At 45.0% G+C, this 22,005-nt stretch overlaps 1 protein-coding gene across 1 annotated transcript in view; it reads left to right on the top strand.

Moving 5' to 3' along the window:
* Positions 1–22,005, top strand: part of LOC125945261 (uncharacterized GMC-type oxidoreductase Mb1310-like) — a 54,536-nt gene that overhangs the window by 12,050 nt on the left and 20,481 nt on the right. The window contains exons 3-4 of the mRNA XM_049666946.1: positions 9,177–9,344; positions 9,767–9,911. Coding sequence (XP_049522903.1) covers positions 9,177–9,344; positions 9,767–9,911 — 313 coding nt within the window. The remainder of the gene's footprint in view (positions 1–9,176; positions 9,345–9,766; positions 9,912–22,005) is intronic.

Below are 22,005 nucleotides of genomic sequence, written 5' to 3'. Positions count from 1 at the left end.
AAGCGGGGTGGTGGGTTGCGCCACCAAGCTCTTGTTACTATTTTGCCTAATGTCCTACCTTTGTTTTTGAGAAAACACACAAATACAAATAATTCCAAGCATCAAATTTTTGGAACCATTACTGGGAACTCTGTTGCTGTACGTCTCGATTGTTTGTGGTCTCCCTACTTTTCTGCCACGAAACCTCCAACCACCCCATGCTAATCTCAATAGCGCACATGTTTACTTTCCCCCTGCTATCCCTGAACCTAAGGGCCTCGAGGAGGTCAGAGGAGCCTAGACTGACAGCTGGATAGATTACTTCACATTCTAATAAATCATGTTCCATCGTTTCCGTAGCTTTACCGCAGCAAGCACGTGCGTCTTCATCCTTGGTGTACCGCGCTTTATAACTACTCGTTCTAAGGCATCCAGATGTCGCTTCGAAAAGAAAGGAGCTTCCCTTTGAATTATCATAAACTGTTGCTTTCCTGATTTTGTTTTTTTCTCTTGAGGTAGCTAGTCAAAGCAGGTTTCTTTTCCATTGCCGCCACCCATGACATTGTCTTAGCCTCTCTCAATTTGCGTTTGACGTTCGCCCTGCTCTCACGCCATCTGTTGGGACGTTTTATTACTGTGGGCATAAAGCCGGCTACAGAGCCGCGGCTTCCTTCTACTTGTTTTTGACGCGTAGTGTATCTTCGACACCATTTCTAATGCGTTGATTTTTCATTTGCTAACGTAAAAACCAGTCCAATGTGTATTCTTAATTAAATGAACGCTGTGGATCACGGTTATGCACATATATTTTGCCTCAAATAGGTCTGAGGTATCCTTTGCGCTGTGTAATGTTGACGTTTGTGACCCGGTGCCACCAGTGCTAGTAGCTTAGTTGGTTTTGGCTGGGTGGTTGAATCGATTTTGGCCAGGCGATTGAATCGAGTGACAAACAGACAGACAGACAGACAGACAAAGTTTTTCGCGTTTACATAGCCCAAGAAACACTATAGTCTTAAAAATAGGGAACAGCATAAAGGAATTGACAGTAGTTACTAATCATCGAGATAATGCAGTCACAGAAATTTGAAAGTCAGCATCAGTTAATTGGCCTTCGGATTGAGAAAGTTACGCGAAGCTGTCGAAACTAGAGTTGTTCAGGTTTCATGGCATTATTCTGACGTTGTGAAGAATTTCGACACAGTCTGAAAGCGCAATTCATCTTAGACAAAATTAACGAGATAGCCAGAAGTTCCCCACCTTTACCTCCGTCATTGATGGGAAAGCAGCTGTACCTATTGAAAACTTGAAGAACATTTAAAGAAAGGACGACAGATCCCACGCCCTGTGGGAATCGATGGTATGCGAAGTAGTGTGTGGCGAGCCTACCAAGTTAACGAGACGACCATTAGAGCACCAAGACGCAGGCGGTCTTTTCATGACCTACATGACATGCATGTTATGACATTCATGTCATGAGTACTCAGGACTCCCTTTAGGTACACCTGAAGGACTTTAAGGCGGAAGCCTTAGATGATGATCGTGACTATGTCTTCGACCATCAACCTTTAGCCTTTTCCTTCCCTTAGTACCACATCTGAACCCATTCCAATGGCTCGAGTGTTAATTTTTTTTGCTGAGTCATTGTAATTTTTGTTGAGTCATGCTCATGACTGACTTCTAGCATCATCCTTTAGTGTTGCCTTCACTTAGTACCCACGTCCGAACTCATTTCAGTGGTTTTTGAGTGGTAATCTTTTTTGCTGAGTCATTGCCATTTTTGCTGAGTATTGCTCATGACTTTGACTTCTACCGCCATCCTTTAGTGTTTTTTTGACTTAGTAGCCACGTCCGAACCCATTCCAGTGGTTTTTAAGCGTTATTTTTTCGCAAAGTCATTGTGATTTATGCTGAGTCATGCTCATGACTATGACTTTTACCAACATCCTTGAGTGTTTCCTGCACTTACTACCCACGTCCGAACCCATTTAAGTGTTTTTTGAGTGTTAATCTTTGTTTCGCTGGATCATTGTCATTTTAGGCCGCTGTTTCAAGACCTACATAATACGCATGTCATGAAATTTATGTCATGACTTATCATTTATGTTCTGCATAGTCTGTTGTCATATTATGCCGATTTTGATACCTACCATGTGAACGAAACGACTATGAATGCACCAAGACGTAGGCAGTTGTTTCATTACCTACATGACACACATGTCATGATATTCATGTCATAACCTATCATTTATGTTCGTCATACACGCTTGTCATACTATGCCACTTTCGGCAAATAGCAAGTTAACGATACGACCACGAGAGCTCCAAGACCTAGGCGGCTAGATAGATAGACTGATACTGTCAAAGTGGCAAATGTTCGCCAACAAATGCTTCGCATATAAAAACCCATGAATGCGTTGGTCCAGTTAAAGTCACTTCAAAATCCTAAATAAGTTAAAGGTATAGGAGAACTCTGCTAGATGTACAGCTTGAGACGAACCTACTGGTAGCGCTGAGAGTGAAAGTAGATTCGTACACTCCAATACTGATGCCAATTTTAAAGAGTTGCACGCCACCTACAACTGTTTATTGACTACGAATTTTACGAGAAGAGAGTGGAAGCTATGCCAGACAGCCTTGAACAGTCTGTAGGAGAAAGCAACCAACGGATTTTTATTTATTTAATTTGGGACATATACACTTGACAGGAAAGGAAAAGCGAGGAGCAGGATTGGACCTGCCACCGGAAGGGTCACAACGCCTGCCTACTCTTTAGAAAGGAGAAGATAGAAGCATAGAAATGGAATATAGAAAGAAGGGGAGGAAAGAGTAAAGAAAGAGCGAGATGACAAATCCTAAAGAATAAATTAGAACACCCGGTACAGGTAACACACAGTAGGGCCGGTCACAGCAGGTTACTGCAGGTCACGCTACTAAATCACGTTAAATAGAAAAAATAAACAGCCTTTATGTTACAAACGTGAACATAAGTTAGTTGATTACAGAAAAGTAAGGAGAGCGCGATGACCCTGATAGCGTGGAGATGCACAACCACTGGGATACGACCATTCGTGTAGTGCCGTACATCACAGGCCAAGGAGATGATAGTCCCTGACTAGCGACCTGCCCTACGCACTGAAAGCGGGACACTCCAATATCAGATGCTGAGATGTCTGGTAGCCACCGTAAGACGTACACGATGAACTGGTCACACGTACTTGTCTGTACAAACGTTGGAACTTGTTCACAGAGCCAACCCTTAGCTTCAATAGTTGCGCTCTAGCCCGACGAGGCAAGCCTCGATCGCGAACACGGGGCGGGAACGTCCCATTTGCGACGCGCTGGTGTGGATGCTGCTTGAATAGGTGGCGACGAATCTGCAGACGAACGTCAAGCTTGAACAACATTTCATGCCAACACAGTCATTATGAGGGCAAGTTGAAGCCAGCCGATCAGCCTTTTCATTTCCGGCGATCCCTACGTGTGAACGTGCCATTGGGCAACGAGAGAGGCCCCACGTAATAAAATTTTGTTGGCAGAGTCAGTAATGCTGCGCACAATTGGGAAATCAATCTGACTGCGTTGTAATCTGCTGAGTGAGCGCGGGAGTCCGTAAAGATGACAATCTTCGATGTGAAAAATTCATCTTGCACGTATTTCGGTAGAACATTAAGGGATGTCTAATGTAGAGTTAAGTAATGCACTGATTCCAATTTGAAATATGAAGTAAGGTGTAGAGAGTCACTGCACTTTTTTTGAAGACAGGGAGAAAAGAGCTCGAAGAAAAAGGGTTGATAGAATAAACTTTATGAGTCACGCTTCTGATTTTTAAAGATCAACCTCAACATGATGTTGCTTCTGTAACGAAATCAACCACTTCACTTAAGACCGACGCTGATCAATGCCATATGAACATTTGAAGCCAATTGTAATTCATCCATTCCTGTGTTAGCGCAAATAGGTTGTGAATTCTTCCGCAGACAGAGGACCATGGTGGGAGCTATCGAAGCAAGAGGAAATGGAAGTGATATGAATGTTGTCGAAACAGAATACAGATCGTAAAATATTAGTAATCGAGGCAATTGAAATGCACATAACATGAAGATCACGATTTCCTCGACCAAACGAAAAGTTAGTCATATATGAAGAGGATGGAAATAAAGATTGTAGATGACAACAATGAAAAAGAAAACGCACCGCGCAGTATAAAGTTTATTTCTGGAATCTGGTCTTTTTGAGTGAGGTAACGATAAATGGATGTTTAAAAAGGCTAAACGACCGCACAATACCAGTGAAAGGCCTATTCGGCTGGATTGTCCTTGTTCCATGAGGAGTAATATCACAAGTTCGAAGCGCTATATCTGGCGTGGTTCTTCACACAGCAGAAAGAACTGGAGAGATAACTGACGCTATCAAAATATTTTGGGAAATAGATAATAGTGGCCTAGCTCATCATAAAAAAACGGTGCACGGATTGAACCATTCGTTAACATGATTCGCAGTGACTTCTAAGGAAGATAGAGCGAGATGTAAAGCAAGATTCCCATTGAAGCGCTCAGTTAGCAGTGAAAATAAGAAAGAAGTTGCAACCAGAACAATTATACAAGTGAGCTGAAGATTCCAGAAACATTCAGTACTGAGACAAAAATACAAATGACCAATGCAAGAATATGCCAGGCCTGAAGTGATGGAATGGGCGATGTAGGAAGATTCAGAACACGTGAAATATTATATGCTGCATCAAGCAGTTATTCGAGAATAGATTAAAAGCAAAAGTAAGGATAATATTCACGCTTCGTGGTCATCAACGCCAAGAAATGTGCTTAAATAGAAACCTTCAAGCCGGAGAATCGGAATTGAGATTTACTAACACTGATCATAAATTTTCAAAACCACTCAGTTGCGATGATGCTTATCTGTAAGCAATCTTACAGATAAGCATACGCGAGAGCGACCGAGCCGCCCTCAGTTGCCTCTGGTGAGGCAACCAACCGTGGGATTTATACACGAAAAACATCGTTACCTGGCGGATGACAAGAGGTACATTTGGAACCACACCCAGCTGTTTTTTACTTGCTGCGTCTATAGAGCATCACCAGAACGAGGATGAACAAAGTTTCCAAGAAATGGTGGATAAGCTTCAACATTTTCTTTACGTTTATGTTGTCATATGCTCGGAAGTTCAGACAAAAATCGGACAGAAGGTGTGTAGATGAAAACAAAAAAGGTTTTCGCCGAGCTGCAATGAACATTAAGCAGTGAAGAAATACAATTTTTTTAATTTCACATCAATATGTCATTTCTGTATGGTTAAGCGGGACCAGTATCCCAAAAATGACATGGGGTACGGCCGACAATAACTTGTGCTATCGCATCAAATAATGTACGAGTGACCTAACTGAAAGCCTCACGCAACGTACAGTACTTAAAGCCTACTTAAAGCCAGCTCGTGGACATTTGTTCCACTGGGATTTCTAACGCAATTCGCAGTAAGAGCTTACATTGGTTTTCAGCAATTGTGGAAAACCGCAAATTCATAGGAAGACCTTCAACCATACGAATATAATACTCGATAGAGCGAATAAATAAAGAAAAGTTTTAAAAAGTTACACTCAAGATAGCTAGACAGTATATCGACAACAAGGAAAGGTACACAAGTATGGACGTACATATTTTGTCCGAAGTAAAGCCGGGGGCGTATGCCAGTGTAGCATACATGGTTATTTCATAGGAGAAGTAAAACAGGGCAACACGCGTAATTTTGGCAAAGAACGCAGTAGCTGCAATGAAGACTGTGTGTCTCGTTTAATTATAATTTTTGCAATCACCAATGTCTGGGCGAACGTGCAGTTACATCAAGATTAATCTAAAGCAAGAAATTCGCCTTGTTTTCGACCGCTTACACATTTGTGCTGCGCTGCATAAGAGAAGAGTAAAAACGTCAAGCCTTCGCTGAGCACAGACTGCAAGAAATAAGGGAAAACTTAGTTGAATAGAAATGGGTATACGCCAGCGATAATAAAAATCCAGCTAATCTACTAAACAGAAGTGTCACTGTAGAACAGTTCATTCTGCAAACTTTGTCCGAAGAGATTTCAGTTGGCTACTGAACAACCGCGAACCATGTTGCAATGGTCTAGGTAGCAATCGAGAGCCAGAACGAGATTAAGTACTTATTTATTCAACGTAATCTCTAGCAATGCAGTTTATTGAACCTTGTCAATAAACATACACAATCACAGTAGAAGAAAGCGCACGGATCCAAACACTCCTTTTTAGTGATGTCAGCTGTTGGCCAATAGCAGCTGCTTATGGATATCAGCTATTTGACAAAATATGGCAGCGTCGAAAATAGTGAGAATGTTTTTGTTGAAAAAAAAGGGGGTCTTTGAGAAAATATTCATCGGCTCTTCCACTCCGTGAAGATGGTTAACCAGCGAAGCTGAAACTTGCGGCTCCGGTGTTTATCACTGGGCTAATCCCGAGGGTGTAATTAAAGTACTTCTCAATTATGAGGTTACACACATGTTCGGCTGCGATGGAAAGAACGACGTTAAGGACGATACGCCCGCAGTCCGCCATTGTCGCTTGCGTTCGATACCTCGAACTTGCTCGGCGGTGTAGTTAGCAACATGCGCGCACCATCACCACTTGCGATTCTCCGAAAAGAAATTCATCAAAAATTAATTTGGCCGTTACGTAAGACAATGAATCGCTCATACCCCCGTAAACGCGGCCTCTCTATTACGACAACAAAAAAGTGAAATTACACGCTGGCATGATGAGAGGCAACGCAGCCATCTGTGGAAGATGACGACAACGCTTGGGCAAATGCTGATGATGATAGTTTCCTGTACACAGGGAATGTCGCCTAGCCATATAAAGCTTCGCTTCGAAGTTGACTTCGCACTGGCTTGGTGACGCACGTGCCGCCCACAAGAAATTTGGCCCTCAGAAATATGGATCCTGTATGTGGGCATTGATGTCACCTAATAGGATAATTTCGGTGTTAATCCGATACCTCTAATATCAACACTAACTCTTGATTCTTTTCTCTGAAATTATTTCGGGTGCACAAATATGTTACACCCAACCAAGCTTTCTTACCACTCATTGTGCATGATGACCGAAGAAGGTCTTGATATTTTATATTTACCCTTTCAGATTTGGCTCTTTGGTGTATGAGCATTCCGACTGCCCCACCATTCGTTTCTAATTTAGTTCTGTTGTACCCTTCCGAAAATAATTATCAATCACTGGCGGCTTCGCTGAGTCTTTTAGGTTCGTTTCTGTAACCGCGTGCAAACCTAGTTGTTCTGTAACGGCTCCTCAATAACTAACCTTTCCTCGTTTCTTCGTCAAACCTGCATGTTTATATAGCCTGTTGAACGGTGAACTCTGGTATTTCTTTTCTTCATTTTTATATTATGGACGGCGATGCTAGTGTTCTTCATCATTACCTACCCTGGCCTCCTGAGCGCCCTGGGGCCTCCAAAAAGGTAATTGCGCGACCAGCCCAACACCTAAACCACTGAGCAACCATGGCGGGTGGTTTCTTGATGAAATTCACGGGTATTGTCACGCTGGACAATTTAGCAACCTTAGTTCTCTCCTAGTTTGAACCAAGCTATAACTCATGTGATGATGGGCTTCAGGTCTTGCATTATGTCCACGGAATGGCTCTCAGTTAATACGTTGGCCGAATGTTTTTAATTGTGCACTTATTTTATACCTTAACTAATTGCAACATGTAAACATCGGCGGTATAACGAATCATGATGAAATCGATGTTTTTGTCCTTCTTAGCTATTTGAAATATACATTGCGGTTTCTGAAACACTGTAATCTCGCCCCAGCATCAATTTACTTCACTTTTCGGCCCTTCCCTGCCAAGGGCATTTCTGTCCAAGATCTGTTTTACAATGTAGAGTATAACGTATACAGCTATATGCACACTGGCATAATCGTCAGCTTTTAAATAAATATATCTCTGTGCCCGTCAGGACCTTGTTCCCCTCCTGCCACCAATCAATACCTCATCCGGGACCAAGCTGTGGTGACGATTGTGCAAAATACAGAAAAACAACTACTCAAACCTCAGTCTTTACAACAGAATACACCCAATAGTCTACCCCTACAATTGCCAACACTCTTACAAAAATACAGAAACTCTGCTGGAGTTTATAAGTATGGGTAAGCCTACCCCCAAATTTTAGTTTGGTCACCCACAAATTCCAAGTTCGCCCAATCCCAAACATAGTTAGCCCAACCCCAAATTTCAAGTTGGCCCACCCTGAATGGCACTGGGACGACCCCCAAATTTCAAGTTGGCCCATCACCGAAATGTTAATTGGCTCAACCTCACATTTTAAATTGGTCCACCCTCAAACATATGTTGCCGCACATCCAAATTTCAAGTTAGCCCATTCACAAATTTCAAGTTCGCCCACCCTCATATATGAAGTTGGCCCACCTCCAACCTTAAGTTGCCCCGCCCCAAGTTTCAAGCGAGCGCTCGTCCAAATTTCAAATTGGCCAACCCACGAAATCTCGAGTTGGCTTACCCCCAATCAAAGTTGGCCCATCCCTACTCTAAGCATTTCCATCCATTTTCGATGGAGCCCTATGTACCCTATGAGTATTGTCTGTGGTAATTTTTTGTTTAAATTGTTCCTTATAGCTTACAGTGTTACCAATCATCTACATTTACATTATTAAAATGATTAAGTGTGTTAACTGCAGATTAAGAACTTTTTTGCCGATACAAGGCATTACATTTTTCGAGTGATGAGGTTGTGGTACTCATGAAAGAATTCTTACGTATTATTAAGCATCATTCAATACCACTCTCTGGGAATGTCCCTACACAGCAACCCCACTCCTTGTCGTATATCCGCAACCAGAAAACTGGTACCCATACCGTCCAGCTCCGACATGCGCGACCAGCAATATAGCTGGTGTGTCGGGCACCTGGCGCACCCCAATCTGTAAGACTCCGGGATTGAGTATCCCTCCCCATGACAAAAAAAAAAAAACCAGGAAGACCGAAGCGATTTTTTTTTCAGTAAAGTACCGGTGACTTGGTCACGTTTCCTCACTCTCTGTCTGTGGGTTATCACTCTGACGTAAACATATTTTCCATTGTCTGCACCGGCTCCCAATTGCGGAAATTTCTATATTTATCCTTTTTATGTTAACAGATCATTTTTGAAGGCAACAGAGCAACTGGAGTAGAATTTGTGAAGGATGGTAAAACAGAGAAGGCGTACGCTACGCGCGAAGTTATCCTGTGTGCCGGAGCCGTGAACACCCCCAAGCTACTTATGCTGTCGGGAATAGGGCCTAAGCATGAGCTGGAACGACACGACGTAAGTGCACTTTATCTAAACATTCTCTTCATAGCGACATGAGCCTCGAACATAGATAATGAGAAGTTTAAACATAAACGAATTAAAACGATAAGAGCAATTAGTCTTGCAACTCAAGGTTTAGGCTAGCAATCAGCCACTGGAAGTCTTCTTATTCTTTAGGCCATATGTGCATCATAATTCAATCTGGATTCCCCAAAGCGCTAAGCAGGATGGACACTGCCGTTGTTCACTTTGAATTTAACATCATCATAAATCATCATCATCAGCCTATATTTATGTCCACTGCAGGACGAAGGCCTCTCCCTGTGATCTCTAATTACCCTGTCTTGCGCTAGCTGATTGCAACATTTAACATATTACCCCTTAAACAGAACTTAATTTTTATTTTCAACAATTTAACAAATTAATCCTCATCACAGATTTCAATGAGGCTGGACCTTCCAGTGGGACAAGGGCTTCAAGATCACGTGGTTTTCCTGGGAATGGTGGTGACCACAACAGATGATCTTATTGGCCTGAAAGATTTCAACAAAAGTATTGAAGAATATAACACATCACGAACAGGTAAATAGCCCCAGAGCACAGTGCATATTTTGCAGTCACCATAAGTGCGATTTGTATATATATATATATATATATATATATATATATATATATATATATATATATATATATATATGCATACATACATGCAGGTTGTCCCAGCTATCACGCAAAACGATTTACAAAAAGAGGAACGGCATTACGCGGAGGAAACCTAGTGCGTATTGTTTCCAGTGCAGTGGAGCAGCCGCCAGTACTTTTTAGTCACTGAGATTTAATTAGGTAATTGTAATTAATTATCTAACTCGAGAAGTACCGTTCCAATTATCAAAGTGCCAATGAGAAAATTGTAGAGCAACATCAAAAACTCCTGATACAGCTTTCTGTTGCTCAATACGGGCCACATAAAAGTGTTTTTCCGAGCCTGAAAGAAGACCGCGAATACACGCAAAGTGCCTCGAGCGGCCAGTCGCGCGGCAATTCTCCTCCACCTTTGAATAAATCTACTGTTATTCTATCTTCTCCAGCAGCTTTTCCCCTGGTCATGTCTTTCAGGCCCTTCTAACTTCATCTCTAGTTATAGAAGGAGCCTCTGTATCCGGTTCATAACTAATTCGAATGAAAGTAGCTTGGCTGTTTTAGGCACTGTACAGGTCAGTATGGAATTCTTCCGCTGCTTTTACTATGTCATAGAAATTGCTGATATTACCATGCTTATCTCTCTGTGCATACATCTTGCCTTGTCCTATGCCAAGCTTTCTTCCTACTGATTTAATGCTGCGTCCATATTTTACGGCTTCCTCAATCTTTCCCACGTTATAATTTCGAATATCCCTTACTTTCTTTTTGTTGATCAGTTTTGAGAGTTCAGCGAATTCTATCTGATCTCTTGAGTTGGACATTTTCATGTTTTGTCGTTTCTTTATTAGGTCCTTTGTTTCTTGGGAGAGCTTCTGGTTGCCATGGTGCCTTACCTCCCCCTTCAATTGCTGCTTCTGAGATCAACCTAGTTACAGTTTCATTCATTACCTCTCTGTTGCCTTCATCTTCCTGTTCTAAAGCTGCATATTTGTTTGCGAGCACCAGCCTGAATTGGTCTGCTTTTATCCTTACTGCCTCTAGGCTGGCCTGTTTCCTCTTAACTAATTTTACTCTTTCTCTTTTCAAATTGAGAGAAATCCTAGACCTCTCTAGCCTATGCATGGTGACTGCACTTTACCTTACCTAACACTTCTACATCCTGGACTAAGCTTGGATCGGCAGAGAGTGTGAAATGTATTTCATTCCTTGTTTGTCTATTAGGGCTTTTCCAGGTCCACTTCCTGCTGCTGCGCTTCCTCAAGAAAGTATTCATTATTCGGAGCCTATTCCCTTCCGCGAATTCTACTATCATCTCTCCTCTTGCATTCCTAGAATCGATGCCGTAGTCACCAACCTGCCTTTTCCCCACTTTTGCATTGAAGTCGCCCATGACTACAGCATATTGAGTATGCACCTTTCTCATTGCTAATTCAACATCTTCATATAACTGTTCTATTTCTTGACTAGAGTTTGGGGCGTAGGCTTGTACTAACTTCATTTTGCACCTCCTATTCAGCTCTATTACGACGACTGCTAACCTCTCATTAATGCTGTAGAATTCATCAATATTGCCCGCTGTGTTGTTATGGACTAGAAATCCTACCCGGGATTCTCTCTTGTCTGGAATACCTCTGTAGCAGAGGATGTGGCCGTTAGTCAGCACTGTGTAAGCCTCACCAGTTCTTCTAACCTCACTAAGGCCAATAATATCCCAGGCAATGCCTCATAGTTCTTCAAATAGTCCTGCTAAGCTAGCCTCAGTCGAGAGGGTGCGCGTGTTGAACGTTGCCACGTTCAGTTTCCATTGGCGGCCTGTCCGGACCCACGGATTCTTAGCACCCTCTGCCGCGTAGCAGGTCTGACCACCGCCTTGGTCAGGTGCTCCGCAGCCACTGGGGACTGAGGGCCATGGGTTAATTGTTGGAGTCATGAGGAAGGTAATAGCCGAATACTGGACCATGCAGGCCAATTCCTGTTCTGGTGAGGGAGTGACTTTGATGAAGCTTAGTGGGCCTTCCTAGTTTGGTTGCACCTGAACTAGTATAGCCCCACTAGCTCTCGGCAATATATTTTTTTCTTGCCGATGTCTCCATGCCTGGAAATGTGGTGGACTGGAGTAGGATTCGAACTTATGACCTTCAGATTTGAAGCCTGGTATTCTACCTCTGCTCCACGCGGGCATTAATTTGAAAGGTCGTGGGTTCGAGAGTGTAAATAACTCTATATAATGAATTTTGCCCTAATTAGCCGTCATTAACAGCAAAGGTCTTGAGTTTGACTCCCACCAAAAGTCGAATGTTCGAGCGCCTCAATTTTTGCTGTACATTAATATACATCAAAGGTCATAGCTTCGACACCCAGTTATGGGTGTGGTGGCAGCCTCAATTTTGGTGCCATTGAATTGTGGTCACCAAAGGTCGAGGGTTCGACTCCCACCAAGGGTTCATGGGTTCGAAAGTCTTATCTTTGCTTTAATTAAGACCTAAGGTGGTGCGTGTGACTGCCACCAATGGTCCTGGGTTCGGGTTCTACCAATGGTCGTGGGTGGTACCATCACTTTTGGTGCCATTCAATTTTAGTGTCAAAACGCCAGATGGTAAAATTTTCGTCCCATGAGCCATTTGTGGCTTTCGCCTTAATAAAGTTAACTGCCGGTCGATCACCTCTTATTTAAAGGTATAGCTTGAGAAGTGCATTACAAACGAACGACCCTGAGATAATTCGTTGCGATGACATGCACATGTAACAGTGCGATACGAATAGGCACCATAGGCGCGCAACTCTCAATACTGGCCTGTCGTGGATACCACGGAGAGCGCTAAGCACAGTAGGTGGCCAGCGTCCCTTTTGGGACATTACCTGATGACACAGAGGGGTTCCTAACCGTTCTCTGCAGCGCATTTCACGAAAAGCTGACAGAGTCAACATGGTTACTGATAACCGGTTACGCCAGTGGACTGGCTTGCACCATGCATATACGGGGGCCGCATGGAGGAGGCAACGGCCACATGACACGGGCCTGAACCTTGCACACAGTCCGTGACATGCAGTGTAATGCCATTAGCGTCGCCTGTGTGCTCATTCTGACGGGAAACGTGAAGGAGCTTGTGCCTGGCTGGGCTCCCGGTGCGAGTGGTGTGCTTTCCAGCCAGCGTGTACGCGTTCTCCACGTGCGCCATAGCTGTTTAACCGGCATGGGGATACCTGATAGCGTAAGAGAAAACGATGGTTTTACGTCTTAGGCGATGTAGGTTATGGAGTGTTCACTTACCTTTCATAGGCAAGATGAGTGCGTCCTCCAGATGCCTCGGTGGGGAGGTGGCCAGCGTTGACTACTTTCCGGAATGTCTCCCTGCTTCAATTATAAATGCCTTGTTTGCGTACGAGTTTGGCAATTGTTGTTATAGTATCTATTTATCCACACTTTTCGATAGTTTTCTGCATGTCCGTCAACTCTTCTGTGCGGCTTTAGGGTGTGCTTGTATGCCTTTTCAAGGAACATTCGATTTAGGTTGGTGAATGGCTCTCTCAACTACCGTACATTATGTTTTATTTAGCCAGAGAAGTGCATGCTCTGGTGTTAAACAATGTGGCCGTGGATGACGTTCTATGTTTGAACAGCCGATGGAGTACTCACGGAGAAGCCGCAGACCATTTCGATAATAGGTGTTCTAACGGCCCATTCACAAACCCAGCCAGTGTTGATTAAACCTATATGTTTGGAGCTTCGCATCGAGGGCTATAAAGCCTGCCCTCGTGGCCGAAGCTCATCGTTCAGGATCTGAACTGCGATGCTAGACACCGTCAGATCTGGCGAGATAAGATCGACTTGTGTCTATAAAGCCTGCCCTCGTGGCCGAAGCTCATCGTTCAGGATCTGAACTGCGATGCTAGACACCGTCAGATCTGGCGAGATAAGATCGACTTGTGTTTTCCAGTTCCGCAAAGCATCTATATGTAACATGTTCATGTAACAGGTCCGAGTTTTTTTAAAAACTTCTGCGTCTGATTCTTAACATTTGAACCACCAAGTGAACTTATTATAGCCACTACGCACAGCGTCAGTACTCGCCACTTAAGCAGACCATATGTGGCGGTGTGTCTCGAAAGTCAAAGCACGAGAACAACCAACATTCCCTCCACAGGAGACCAAAATAAGCACCTATACTCATTTTGTATGTTAAACCATCATTATTGAGAAAAAAAGATACCAGTTTCTTTTACAGCATTGCAAAGTTTAATTTTTCCATTCTGCGGAAAACGTAATATTCTTGCAGGTAATAGGCTCTACATTCTTAATTGATGATCAACACGCGAAGAATGTAAGCGTTACCACAGGCTCCTTGCTCAGGCCACTCTGCAGCTACTTTTATTCGAGACTGGATCTGCAGCTGACATAGCTTTATTTTACTGTTTTAAGCGAATAAAATTTGTACTGGATGTGAAATAAAGAAACCTATATCATATATGATTATACACTCAATTGTTAGAGGAAAAAAATGCAGCAGATTCAACAGGTCCTGTTCAAATCTAAATACAGCGAAGCTTACGAGGCAAACTTTATGCATACCTTCTCATGTTGCTCGAGGATGCCCCGAACGAGGAGCACTGCAATGCAATGTACCTTTGAACGCAACCAGCTTAATATGGGTTGGAAGAGGCAACCATGCTTTCTGCACCAGCTCATCAGTTGCATCTGCGCCTCCACCTGGATTGCCTGTCCAAGAGGAGGCGCAGATCGGACTGTCCACGCAGTTTCCAGGCAGTGCAATTCATACGCAACGGGAGGCCATCTCCTCTGGTGCCCTGTCTGCCATCTCATCGCGGACCCTCGCCCTCTTCACCATGGCCAACCCCCTACATGCGCCAGGCCGGCTTCCTCCTCTACCTTCCTCCACTGCGAGCGAAGTTGTGTGAGCCATCACTCCTATATAGCGCCGCTGTTCTGAAGCCCGGTGTGAGCTATAGGCAAGATAGCAGCATCAGGTGGCAGCCATGGTCAACAAGAGAGACGCAGGGGTCGGCAAAGAAAGCTTCGCTTTAAAAACGGCAACTGTGTAATGTTATCGCCTTTACTTGCAGTCCTTCTAAGTCTTGGGATCAACTTAAACTAAATAATCGGATAATTGGCCACTTGACAAAAACTGATGCAGAAAACAATGAGCATGTGCCACGTGTAAGGCTGAAGTTAAATATTCTGCAGACTGATATTTGTTACTGGCTCCTCAGTTTCGAGCACCAGAATTGAATTAATAGCCATATCACCATGTAAATAGTCGGATGAGTCCCATTCCTGGAAGAAGGTATTTTCTAGAAGTGAAAGTTGCCCGTTTCTGGTGTCTAAAAATTAAGCAAGTGTTACAAGTTTCCAAAACGCTCAGGCGAAAGCCTGATTTCACACTTGGCATAGTTTTTGTCACGATACGTTTATGAAGAATTATGGCAACTGTCTATCGGAGCGCATGACAAAACTCAACGAAATCGCAGCACCTACTGGTAGGGGGCCAGTGCCCTAATCGTCTTCGCAGAGGGAGGGACAGTGTGGGAACGCTGCTATGATGAGCGCCATCAGAGCCAGCGGCGGAAGAAGACAACGACCAACGCGGGAGTAGTGGCACAAGCGCGTCTTTAGGGCCATTAGTCGTGTACAATCAGGCACGCACATAGTAAGCCGGGACCGTGGTTCTCGCACCCCGGAGGAACGGGTTCGATTCCAAGCTAGACCGAAATCTACCAAATTTTATTTTCAAAGCCACTAATTTACTTCGTTTGTGACGTCAGTCCGAGCATTTGGTGTCATGATTTTACTCTTTGCGGCGTCGGCCATTTTTCGTCATGGCGCAGTTTCGCCAAGGGCGCCGCCAACATTAGACACCTAAGACTTTCGCCCTAATAACATAGGAGAGTGTGGTGTATGTCATTGAGGCTTCTTTTGCTTATTAAGGAAGATAAAAAATATTGTGACATGAATGGAGGCAAGTACGTCGAGCTTGTTTCTTGGTTTCTTTGTTTCCGCTAATGACCAAAATGACGCTGAAATGACGCTAAAGCACCCTGGAGGTGCTTTATAAGGGAATTACATATAGTAAATGCGTACACTACATGATAATTTTGTTGTTTGAATAGATGGCCCAGTTAAGCTTATCTTGAAATACTTGAAGGCGTTCACAGGCAAATTTGTTTCTTTCCCTATGCACGGTGATGATATTGCCACACCTTACAACAGGCGCCAGATAACTAGAAAGACGAAGACGCCCACTAATCCACTTTTCATGTGCCTGCGGATGCTTTGACGGGTGCCAGCAAAGAAGCAATCCGAACGCCGGTGCTTGATTGTTTCCGTTTCATAAGCTGGCCGTTAGAGGCCAGCTTAGTCTGTTTAACTGAGCTGTTTAAGCCGGGCGTAGCGTATCTGCCGAATCAAAAAATGTGGGCCGATTCTACCGGTAGCACAGAAACGGTCCAAGCGCAATGGCACTGTGGTGTGTGGAGTGCACGACACGGTGGAGTGGATGGAGACAGACAAGAAGCAGATGACGAGTAGTGCACTAGCGGGGACGAATTCCGTGGTGGATCGAAAACGACAACGTCAAAGAGCGTCTGGCACGGGAACACGTGGCGCAAGAAGAGAAAATTAAAGAAAAAGCCAATGCAATCAGAAAAAATAACGGAGCTTCAAGCGGCCAATCAGCAAAATACGAATCGGCCAGAGCGGCAGAAAAACAAGACGCGCTGGGAGAAGGAGGGAGAGTTCCAGGAAGAAAAGGTCGGCCACCAGACCGGGAGTTGAAGACGGGCCGACGGGTTCCAGACCCGAGTCACCAGGACTTCACCCGACCGGGGCATCCTGCAAACCCGTTCCTGGGCGTCGCCACTCTTCCCGAGCGTGAACTGCTGTCCTAGGCGAGCGAGCTTCTTCGCCCGCGGGCAGAACGCTAGCAGTCGGGCTATCGGCCCGAGTTATACGCCCAGCTGCCAGGCCAGAACGCCCACCATCTGCCCATGCCTCCAAGCCGTCTGCGTCCCCTATTCAAACCGGAGCTGCCGCACTCTGGTCACCCGTTCATCCGCCGATCGCATCGACATTGTGGTGAGACGAACTCCACGTCTTTTAGTCGTTTCGCCGCCTCATATTCTCTGCGAACTATTACGCGCCCTCACACACGTGCTCAGCCCGAACCTCAAAGAACCGTCTTAAACTGTTAAAACATAAGAACCTGTTATCACAAGTTGGCGTACGCTACAGGACGAAGCCAGTTGTTCATAGTTGATTTAAGAGAGAGGGGTGAACATAGACTCAGCAGAGTTTATTACGCTGGGTGAGCGCTTGGGGCTACGAGTAACGGAGTTGAAGGCGTAGTTAGACGAGCAGGAGAACCTGGCGCGAGAAGAACGGGCTGCGGAACGAGAAGGGAAAAGAGATCAGTGGCGGTATTCTGTGCGAGTCCAATTATTGGGCTGTCCATTTCGGCTATCGCTAATTGGCTGCTGCTTCACGTGCAGGAAGGAGACTGGCTGGCACCATCTGGCACGGGAAGCAGCAGACAATCAGCAACAGCCGAAATGGACAGTCCACTAATTGGACTCTTACAGAATACCGCCCTTGAGCGCGAGACGCCTGTGGTGCAGTTGCGCCTCTCGGTCGCAGAGGTGGAAATAGCATGCTCACAGATAAGGATTCGCGAGCTGGAGTCGTATGCAAGCTCTATTGAGCAAGCATTTGGCGCGGGCTCCAGACGCAGCGGTTCGACATCTTGTCTAGTGATAGCCCCAAACGCCGTCAGGGTCTCTTGTTAGAAAAAGGCACGAAACAAGAGGGCAACAGAGAAGTGAACAAGGAACAGACCAGCGTAGGCCCTGACATAAACCTCAGGAATGCTGAGGATAGATCGGTGAGCCGGGAACAGGCAACTCCCGCTGAAATCGAGGCACGCATGCGCATGTGTGCTACTAAAAGCACATTGTAAAAGGAGGCTCACATGCCTTCAGAAAGCCCAACGGACCGGGCAACAGTGCGCATGGGCAGTGACCTGGAAGAGGGCAAGATCGGCAAGGAGGTACGCTTGCGAACCGGTTCAGTTAAAAGCACATTGCATAAAGAGGCGCAGATGCCTATAGAAAGCCCGATGGACGGGGCAAAGTTCGCGTAGCCGAGAACCTCGATGAGTGCGAGGCGAGTGATGAGACGCTCACCCACTCTTCCGGTATACCATTTGCAATGGTAACAAATGGCCTCATCAGTTTGGAAGTCCACTCATATGGCTCACCTCAAGTGAGGGCGGGTTTGCCTGCCCGCATCCCGGAAGACCTGATAGGTCGAGGTACAATAAACACGAGTGCAGATGTGCTCGATGGAAGGAACATAGTCGTCCAAAAAGAAAAGTCATGTGACTTACAATACACGCCACATTGCAGGTTGGCACTTGATGACGACGTATACACGCAAGGTCAGCATGGTGGCCAGCTTGCAGCAGACTTCGGCAAACAAAATTTGGCCACCGCTAAAGACCACACGTCGCAGGAACCTGAAATAGGTCCGAAAGAATGCAAATGTGAGGTATCGACTTTGAATTTCCCCAGGAATAAGGAAGCGGAGCAGTCCTGTCATTTGTTAGGCGAGATCTAAACAATTTTCGCTAAGACGTGGGCTAGATGCTCGTGCGACCATATCGCGGCCGGCGATTCACCTAAACGTCTGAGTGAGGTCTTTTCCGTTTCCAAAACAAATCGCAATGACACTATACAGGTGTCGCCTCGATAGCAGAAGAGACGTGCGGTGCGCTTAATGTGGGTAAGAGTAACCTGTGGATGCTAACAGATCCCCTGTTACATTTTATAGTGGCTGCATTTCGATGGGGGCGAAATGCGAAAACACCCGTGTACGTAGATTTAGCTGCACGTTAAAGAACCCCAGGTAGTCCAAATTTCCGGAGTGCCCCACTACGGCGTGCCTCATAATCAGAACTGGTTTTGGCACGTAAAACCTCATAAGTTAAGACTTTATGGATAGCTGACCCGAAACCGAATAGGATTGTTTAAGTGTATTGAACTTTTGTTTGAGGCTATGCTATCGGAAATCACAAGTGTTATCTGTTACATGCCCTGTGAACCTTCTCTGGGACTTGAAAGTGTATTGTGTGGTCACTAACCAGACTAACGTGATGAATCCAGAGTCAATGTTGTGTTAAACGTTGTGTAAAATGTGCCGCGCACTCGCGACAGCCTTTCCCTTTGGAAAAAAATTCCAGCAAGGGGCTTTTGTGGTGTGTGGAGTGCGCGACACAGTGCGGTGGTTGGAGACAGACAAGAAGCAGAGGATAAGTAGTTCGCTCGCGGAGGCGAATTCCGCGATGCATGGAAAACGACAACGTCGAAGAGCGTGAACACGCGGCGCAAGAAGAGAAAAGAAAAGGCCGATCCAATCAGAAGAAACCACGGGGCGTTAGGCGGTCAATCAGCAAAAGATGAATCGGCCAGAGCTGCAGAAAAGCAAGGCGCGGTGGCAGAAGAAGGGAGAGTTCCAGGAAGCGACGCCAGGAGAAGGTCGGCCACCGGACCCGGAACCCGACCTCGGGTCGGGTTCCGGACCCGAGCCACCAGGATTTCACCCGAGTGGGGCCTCTTGCTAACCCGTTCCTAGGCGTCGCCACTCTACCCGATCGTGAACTGCTGCCCGAGGCCGGCGAGTTTCTGCGCCCGTGGACAGAACGTGAGCAGTCGGCCTACAGGCCCGAGTTCTACGCCCAGCTGCCGGTCCAGAACGCCACCGCCATCTGCCCGTGCTACCAAGCCACCTGCGTCCCCTCTTCCAACCAAAGCTACCGTACTCTGGTCGCCCGTTCATCCGCCGATCCCATCGACATTGTGGAGACGAACGCCACGTCTTTTAGTCATTTCGCCGCCTTCCATCCTCTGCGAACTATTACGCGCCCTCACACAGGTACTCAGCTCGAACTTATGTGCTATTGATGCCATGCTAGCTCTGACTGTGGTATTTGCCGTAATATTTCCCATGCTAGCGAACAATGGACAATATTAGAATACACTAGAGTGTAATAAAGAGTTTCTTTTTATACGAAAAGGAATAATGTAGAAATCTTTTAATGCATCATATTCATCGAGCTTTATCGATTACCAAATGGTCCACATGACGTGACCATGCCAAGGACTCTAGAAACCAAACGTCTAGGCATTCTTGCTCAGTTGTTTGCTGAATACTCTCGGTTCCATACCTAACACGCATGATATGTTGGTCGTGTTTATTTGGAGGAGGAAAAATTATATATTTGGTTTTATAGGTATTTCATTGTAGAGAATTAACGCTTAGCCAGTCGGATAGGTTTTGTAGATAATGATTAGTCTTTTCTTGAAGTGCACGTTTAGTCTGTGACGTCAAACATGGGCGCTATAACGTAAAATGATTCCAAACTCCTGACGTCAAATTTACGTAACCACCGACGCAAGCATCGGGCGGTGACCCGCAGCGTTGTCTGCACAACCCAATCAAACACTCTCCTCGTTTATAGGAGGTCACCTTTGTTCGCTTTCAAAACCAATAACATTGTCTACACTCAGCGGTTTCTATTATCTGATTGGCTGACAAGAGGCGAGGAGCACCGTCTAGTGGAGAGGGTTTCGATGGGGCCGCGCCAGCACAGTGAAAATAGATAACCGCATCAAGAGGGTGGTGCCGGCTTCTCCGATTGGTCCGTTTCGCCTTACTTAGCTTGCGGTGGCTGGTCGAAAATCGCGGCGGCGTGCAACGGAAGGATAAGAATGCCGCTAAAACGGATCCTCAGCAAGGAAGAGTTGGCAGAGCGATGTCGTATGCATGCCGAAAGGGCTAGATAACGTTTTACTGTCGCGCAAAAAGGTTTATCATGCGCAAATAAATACATGCTCACCGGCAGGTGCAAGTCGCGAGGGCCTGAGCGATCGGCGGGCAGCCATATTCTATTCCTTTCAGAACGGGGCAGTCTGTGGCTATTCAGAAAATTTTTCAGTTTTGTTCGGCATATTAATGCATTTTTTTTCGCGTACACGTCAGTTTGACGTTGTGAGTTTTTGCGGTTTTGTGAGGTCGCGTGACAGACAGGCGAAGTGGGCGTAGCCAGAAAACTTGGACCAATAGCAGAGGGCTAATGGTGAAAAGGCATCGAATCAGGAATGATTATTTTTCTTTTGTGTGGTTTAATCATGCATAATCAGTGTGTGCATGTTATATCAGATGGGGAGCAATCGCGGTTTTCGTGACGTCGCGTGACAGACCAGCGAAGTTGGGAGTGGCCCGAAAATGTTTTGACCAATCGTGGAGGCTGATTGCAGAAATTGGAATCAAAACAGTTTGGAATCATTTTACGTTATAGCGCCCCATATGTTAGTATTGTCTGCGAACATTACTATATGAAGGGTGTTCTCAATCTCAGTTATGTCATTGATGTATAACAAAAACAGGGTAGGATCCAATACAGTGTAGGACCTCGAGGTACTTCATTTGTTACATTTGACGAGGTAGAAGAAAAATTATTAACATCTGTATATTGGAAGCGTTTCTCAAGATAGCTGGTTATTAATTTCAATGGCATGGCACGTATTTCATAGCATTGCAGTTTTAGAAGTAGTATACTATAATTAACCGAATCAAACGCTTTTCGCAAGTCTAGAAATAGCCCTAATGTATAATCCTTATTTTCCATACCTTCAGTGATTTTCTGTTTTGCACGAAGTAGCTCTTGTTCAGTTGACTTGTCTTATTGAAATGCAAACTGCGAACTAGATATGATATATTTCTCTAAGAACTTTGTTTTGCGATAAATAATTGTCGAGTGAAAACTTTTGATAAAACAAGTAATACAGATATTGGCCGATAATTTCGTCTTCGGATTTGTATATCAAAACAACCCTTGCTATTTCCAGTTTGTCAGGGAAGATACCAGTGTCGAACATTAAGTTAATAATATGGGCGAGAACGGTATTTATTAACTTGGAAACATACTTTACTGCTTCGCCCTGAATTTGTCATAAAATGCGGTGA

Source organism: Dermacentor silvarum, chromosome 5, assembly GCF_013339745.2.
Source record: "Dermacentor silvarum isolate Dsil-2018 chromosome 5, BIME_Dsil_1.4, whole genome shotgun sequence".
NCBI classification, from domain to species: domain Eukaryota; kingdom Metazoa; phylum Arthropoda; class Arachnida; order Ixodida; family Ixodidae; genus Dermacentor; species Dermacentor silvarum.
Note: the sequence above shows the minus strand (reverse complement) of the source record. Positions and strands in the feature narration are given on the sequence as shown.